Source organism: Octodon degus, unplaced genomic scaffold (genome assembly GCF_000260255.1).
Source record: "Octodon degus isolate 3935 unplaced genomic scaffold, OctDeg1.0 scaffold00136, whole genome shotgun sequence".
Taxonomy (NCBI): Eukaryota; Metazoa; Chordata; class Mammalia; order Rodentia; family Octodontidae; genus Octodon; species Octodon degus.
Window position 1 is genome coordinate 5,770,352 of NW_004524712.1, and position 5,491 is coordinate 5,775,842.

The window sequence follows — 5,491 nt, forward strand, 5'->3', positions numbered from 1 at the left end:
GAAGGGAGAGGAGGGGAGGGGAAGGGAGAAGAGGGGAAAGGAGGGAAAGGAAGGGGAGGGGAGGGAAGAGACAAACACCCTTTTTCCCCGACTCCTAAAAAGCCCAAATGGTCTTATGCAATCACAATCTCTTTGCACTACATTGCTCTGAAAAAAAGACCTAGATCAGTGATGATGAACTTTTTAGAGACCAAGTGCAACCCCAAATCCACTTATTTATTGTGAAATGCCAACACTGCAATTAAATCTGAATACTAAGGTTTTTAATGCAGAAAAACAACTCATACATAAATATCTTTTGTCTAAAAAACCAACATGCATGCCATAGGTTCTTCGCTACTGACCCAGACGCTTATGGAAGATGGGAGGTTAAACTATCTTTGTCAAGTAACTGCTCTTTCCTCTGAGAAAAACTCGCAGCCAGGTAGACTCCAATTTCAAATAGGAAACCTGCCACAGGATTTAAAAAATGATGCTGCAACTGACCCTGCTGAACACACCCTGCTGAAAAATGACATACCTTTGAAAAAAGCGTATTTCACCTTGCTGAGTTCCTCCCGTTCTTACCTTGTGGGAATTATTTACTCCTACACTGGGTGCTGCTTGTACCTGCCCCACGACCGGTAGGTGCTCTGCTGGCCTCTGGGAAGGAGGTGCAGGGAGGGGACGGTGGGTTCTGTGGGAGCGCTGCAGAGTGGCAGCAGCAAAGTCGGCAGCAGCAGGCTGTTCAGCCACCACTCCACTGTCATCCTTGGGGCTTGTTTCGGCTGCTGTCATGGAAGCCAAGGTGGCTGCTCCGCTATTCTCTTCAGGGGACCCAGGAGACAGGTAGCTTTTGTCCCGAGGCAAATTCAAGGGCAGGGGAGATTCGTCTGCACATTCTGAGGGCTGATGGGGCTTCTCCACACTTGCACCCAAGCATGAGGGACGCAGGCCACCGCTGTAGTAGTGGGGGGCCGACCGGTCCTGCTCCGCAAAGGAGACACTGAGCACACGGGGCTTCCCCGCTTGGCGTTCAGGTAGGCGCTCCAGATCGTCAGACTTCTCGGAGTCAGTTAGGGGAGCCAAAGAGATTCTGGCCTTCTCTGGGTCTCCCGGTAAACAGTTTCGATGTGACTGATTCCCTGGTAAGTCTGCTTGGTGAAGATGCTCCCCAGACTCTGTTGTGTGGGAGTGGGGGGAGTCCCCAGGAGCTGCTGTCTCTGAGAGAGGCTGGTCACTGTTCCTCAGCAAGCTGTCCTGGAGGCGGAACTGCTCTGCTGCTTGGTCTGTCTGGAAATAGGCCTTATCTAGAGCAACACTAGAGTAGGGACTGGGCAGCTTATCTTCAGTGGTAGCCACTATATCTCCATAATTCGTATACCCAGCCTGGGAAGCCCCTGGTCTCTTCAATGTCTGGGTTGAGGCTTGCTGTGCAGACTCAGCTAATGCTAGTGCCAACATTCGGGCGACATTTTTCGGAGGCGGAGGTGGTGGGATAAGAGAGACTGAACTGACAGGAACGGGATCCTGAGGGGGGTCATGGGTAACTGCTCCTAGTGGGAAATTGGGAAAAAAAATGAGAATGAAAAGGTAGCTTACGTTATTCTTTACGGAAAGTCAAACACTCCCTATATGATCATTAAAAAATAGATGCCTTCCATATTTCAAAATGGCAATCCATGATCTTCTATCCCACATGCAAATGTTGTTGAAAACACATCTGGTTCAGAAGGAAAACTAAAATAGTATTTAAAGGTTGCAAGCTCCTCTTGAATTGCTACAGAAGTGCAAAAGGGAGCAGGTTCCTCACCTGGATCAAAAAAGACTGCTTAGAACACAAACTGTGAGTGCTTCCAAACTGTTATTAAGCATAATTTTTACACGGGGTGGTACAGGCTGGCTTGTTAACTTGTATGGCTAGCAAAATTGTATTTATTTGAAAACAGAATCAAGCGCTAAGAAGTTGTATAAAAATTATCCATAAATTCTGACTATCCAAAGAGGTAAGGGGAGTTGCGTGACAGTCTGAAGGAGCACTACAGGCTCTTTGGGGAGTTTTGTTTGATTGACTTTAATTTAGGGCTTTGAGCCATCAGTATCATTGAGAAAAGCATTCTCTTTGATTAAAGACTAGCTGTGGTGCAAATTTCTGTTAGAAGGCACAGATGGCACACAGGATTGAAGACCCCTCTTAACTTAAAGAAAGAAGGGAGGAAAGCAAACAGTACCTGTCTGAGTCTGTCCAGGAGCTAGAGCCTTACTCTGACTGCTCGGGACAGACTGCTCCTCTTTCCCTGGCAATTCTACTTCTTCAGCAGCCACCTGGTCCAGGGGCTGGATGTCAGGTTCACGTCCTTCTTGGGCCTCTCTCTCATTTGCTTCCATCTTTACTATCTGGGTGGGGGATCTATCTGTGACATCACTGTCTTCCACGCTTTTGTCCCAGGTTGAAGAGGATGCATTCTGAGCTGCAGTATTTGAGATGATACCAATGACTTCTGACACGCGAGGTGGAAGGGTCACTGAAATTGGCTCAGATATGTTCATGGAGGGTGATTTAGTCAACTTCCGTCCAATCTTTGGAGAGAGCGCATAGACGACCTTCTCAGTGAATGAGCATGGTTTAGATGATTTCTCCTCAGGTGGGCTCAAGTCCAGGGTAAAAAATGGACTCAGTTTCTCCTGAATTGGAGAAACTGGTTCAGAGCTTGCAGTGCTTCCTGGCGTCTGAGACTGGCTGCCACCTGCTTCTGTGTCCTTCTTATTGGCACATGGTTTATCCTTTGAGTATCCTAATGAATCTAAAAAGGAAGCACCACTCTCCAGACATTCTGGCTCGGCCTTAGGAGGACTGCATTGAAAGGACATTGGATCAAAATCCAGGCTGGCCACTCCAATGTCAGGTGGGCTCAAGTCCACGTCCTCAGCGGAGGGAGGAGACATTAGAGCTGGAATGTGCAGTAGCCCTACTTCCTCCTCACTCTCGTTGTCATGGGGCAAATTATCATAGGAATTACAGCGGTTCCCCAGAATTTCTCCATTGAAAGAGGCAGACAGGGCATCACTGCTAGATCGGGGTCTTCTCGGCCGGAAGAGCTTGGAATCACCTAGTAAAAATGGATAGCAACGTCACTTTATGAATGCCGCTGGATGTGTAATACTAAGGTGAGCAGGAACCTTCTGTCCAGGGTATGAAAACAGAATGGCTTGTTCTCTTCTGTCAACTGCCTCAGGGTGCACATGAATCATTCACACTTACAGTAACAGAACCCTCAAGTCAGCGGCTACAGGATAAGCATTTCTGACGTGAGCAGAGAGAGAAGGCAGCGTGTCATGATGTGCATGAGGAGGACAAAGGCAGGACTCTGAGGTTCTGTCGCTGCTTCACACTACTGCTGGGACTTTGGGTACGTTTATTTTTTATTTTATGGAGAAAAGTAAAACAAAATTTTGTAACAAAATAATAGAATAAAAATAGACAATACTACTGAGTATTGTTATCTGTAAGCCAGTTAATCGGTATACAAGATATGGACTTAAAATTCTTCAAATACTATCAGCACAAATTTTCTCTTCAATGAACTAAGAGAAACTAGTAACATAACTATATAACTATCTTGTATTTTTTTCATTTTCTTTTTTTTTCTTTCTGTCGTATTGTATCACTGGCCTATACGACTCGTGAGGCAGAACTAATCACTTTAAATAGCACCTTGGATATTAAAAACCAAAAAAGATTGCTAAATATCCATATAGTACTCACTTTTGTAAAAATTATGTTATAAGGGATTTCACTTATTTCCTTAATAAGCATAACTTTTCAGTTTCTTAAACAGAGCCCTTTAGAGTGGTAGACAGTATTATAAATTTTATCTTATTAATTAATTAATTAATTTGCAGAACTGGGGATTGAACTCAGGCCCTTGCGCTTGCCAGGCAAGCACTTATTCCACTGAGCCATCTCCCCAGCCCTAGTATTATACAATTTTATGTCCACATAGTTAAAAAAAAAAAAGGAAACCCTGTATTTGATAAGAATTACTGTAATTGCTATAGTGAAAATGTACCCTGTTCCCTACACTGTTTCAGTAGATTAACTTAACTGTAGTTTAATTGACAATCTTGGAAAACACCTTAGATGTCAGCAGTCGAGATAAAACTGTTCTGAACCACAAGCAGAGCCACTGTCAGTGAGGATCTGCCGCCTGAAGAACTAGGCATAAATAAAGATGACAAGACTGACCACCATGATGACACTCCTCCAAGACACTTCAAAAGAGCATGACTTGGCTAATAATTGATTTTAAAAGTCTTTGGGAAAAAACAATCAGTGTAGCTCTTGATCACTTTTGAAAAACAGCCTTCTTTATGATTTGCTGCCCAAACCAAACATCAAATGGCAGGTGCTCTGTTGTGTTCTTACACAGTTCTTACAAAAAATTGTACCTTTTTCCAAAGCAACACTGAGGCAATTTTTTATTCCAAAAAGCACTACGCAGTTGCAACTCTAACTCAATTTTTAGAGAACAAACATCTCTTTTCACATTTTTGTTTTGTTTTCCAAGTTATGTTGCAACCAAGCCTTTTTTCACTATTTACCATGAAACTTTGGTCCCCATTTTAAGCAGATTCACTCTAAATTGCCTTCCCAGGTACTAATTATCCTTCAAAAATGAAGACAATCTGTAATCAGTCTGACCTCTGAAATTTAAGGTCAGGTTAAACTACTATGCAAGATAAAAGACAGTCATGCAAACTGCTTACTTTTGTACTCTGTAACAAGTATCCTCTCACTGGGGACAGTAGTTAACACCAGCTTTTACTAGGCACTAATAAATATGAGTGATTTAGGACAGTTTGGGCATTTTATGTAAATAAACAGCAGCCAAAAGCCAGTCATGCTACCACATTAAAACATTACTGAATTTTAATCTGAAAGGTACTAAATACAGAATAGTATTAAGCATATTATTTATAAAGTGCACTTAATTTATAATGAAGCATTATTTATAAAGTACACGTACTTACTGTGTTATGCACATTCCTTTCGCCATCTATCAGAGAATAAAGCGATTTATGCTTTTTAGTCTTACCGTCAACTGCATGGAGAGAAGTAAGAGACTCTTCACTTTTAGCTGAGCGGAGGGTTCCTTCTGCCCTGCCACCTTAAGAACCAAGAAAAAGCAGTGCGAAGTTTTATTACTGTTACATATTATGGAGTTAAAGGAATCAGAGCTTTTCCTAACATGGGCTTAACCTCCCAGGCGTGATTAGCTGGCATTTTCAACTTACTGTCCTACAATGTGGTGTTGCACTGTTCTCAAAATGGTTTCCCATTTCAAAAATCTCTTTCGTAGAGGATCATGAACTTGAGTAGACGTGAACTGAAATACTTTTTTCAGATCAGGCCTGGTGGCACAAACCTGTAATCCCAGCGCTGGACAGGCTGAACACAGGAGGATCACTACGAGTCTGAGTTGTGTAGTGAGACCCTGCACCAACTACATAA

The 5,491-nt window shown here is 43.2% G+C and overlaps 1 protein-coding gene across 5 annotated transcripts in view; it reads right to left on the reverse strand.

The window, feature by feature from the left end:
• The window catches only part of Arhgap32 (Rho GTPase activating protein 32), a 337,222-nt gene that overhangs the window by 3,648 nt on the left and 328,083 nt on the right, over window positions 1-5,491 (reverse strand). For all 5 annotated transcript variants that reach the window (XM_023701443.1, XM_023701444.1, XM_023701442.1 and 2 more), the window contains 3 exons: window positions 5,076-5,147; window positions 2,211-3,089; window positions 568-1,535 (listed from right to left, as the gene is read on the reverse strand). In XM_023701443.1, coding sequence (XP_023557211.1) covers window positions 568-1,535; window positions 2,211-3,089; window positions 5,076-5,147 — 1,919 coding nt within the window. The remainder of the gene's footprint in view (window positions 1-567; window positions 1,536-2,210; window positions 3,090-5,075; window positions 5,148-5,491) is intronic.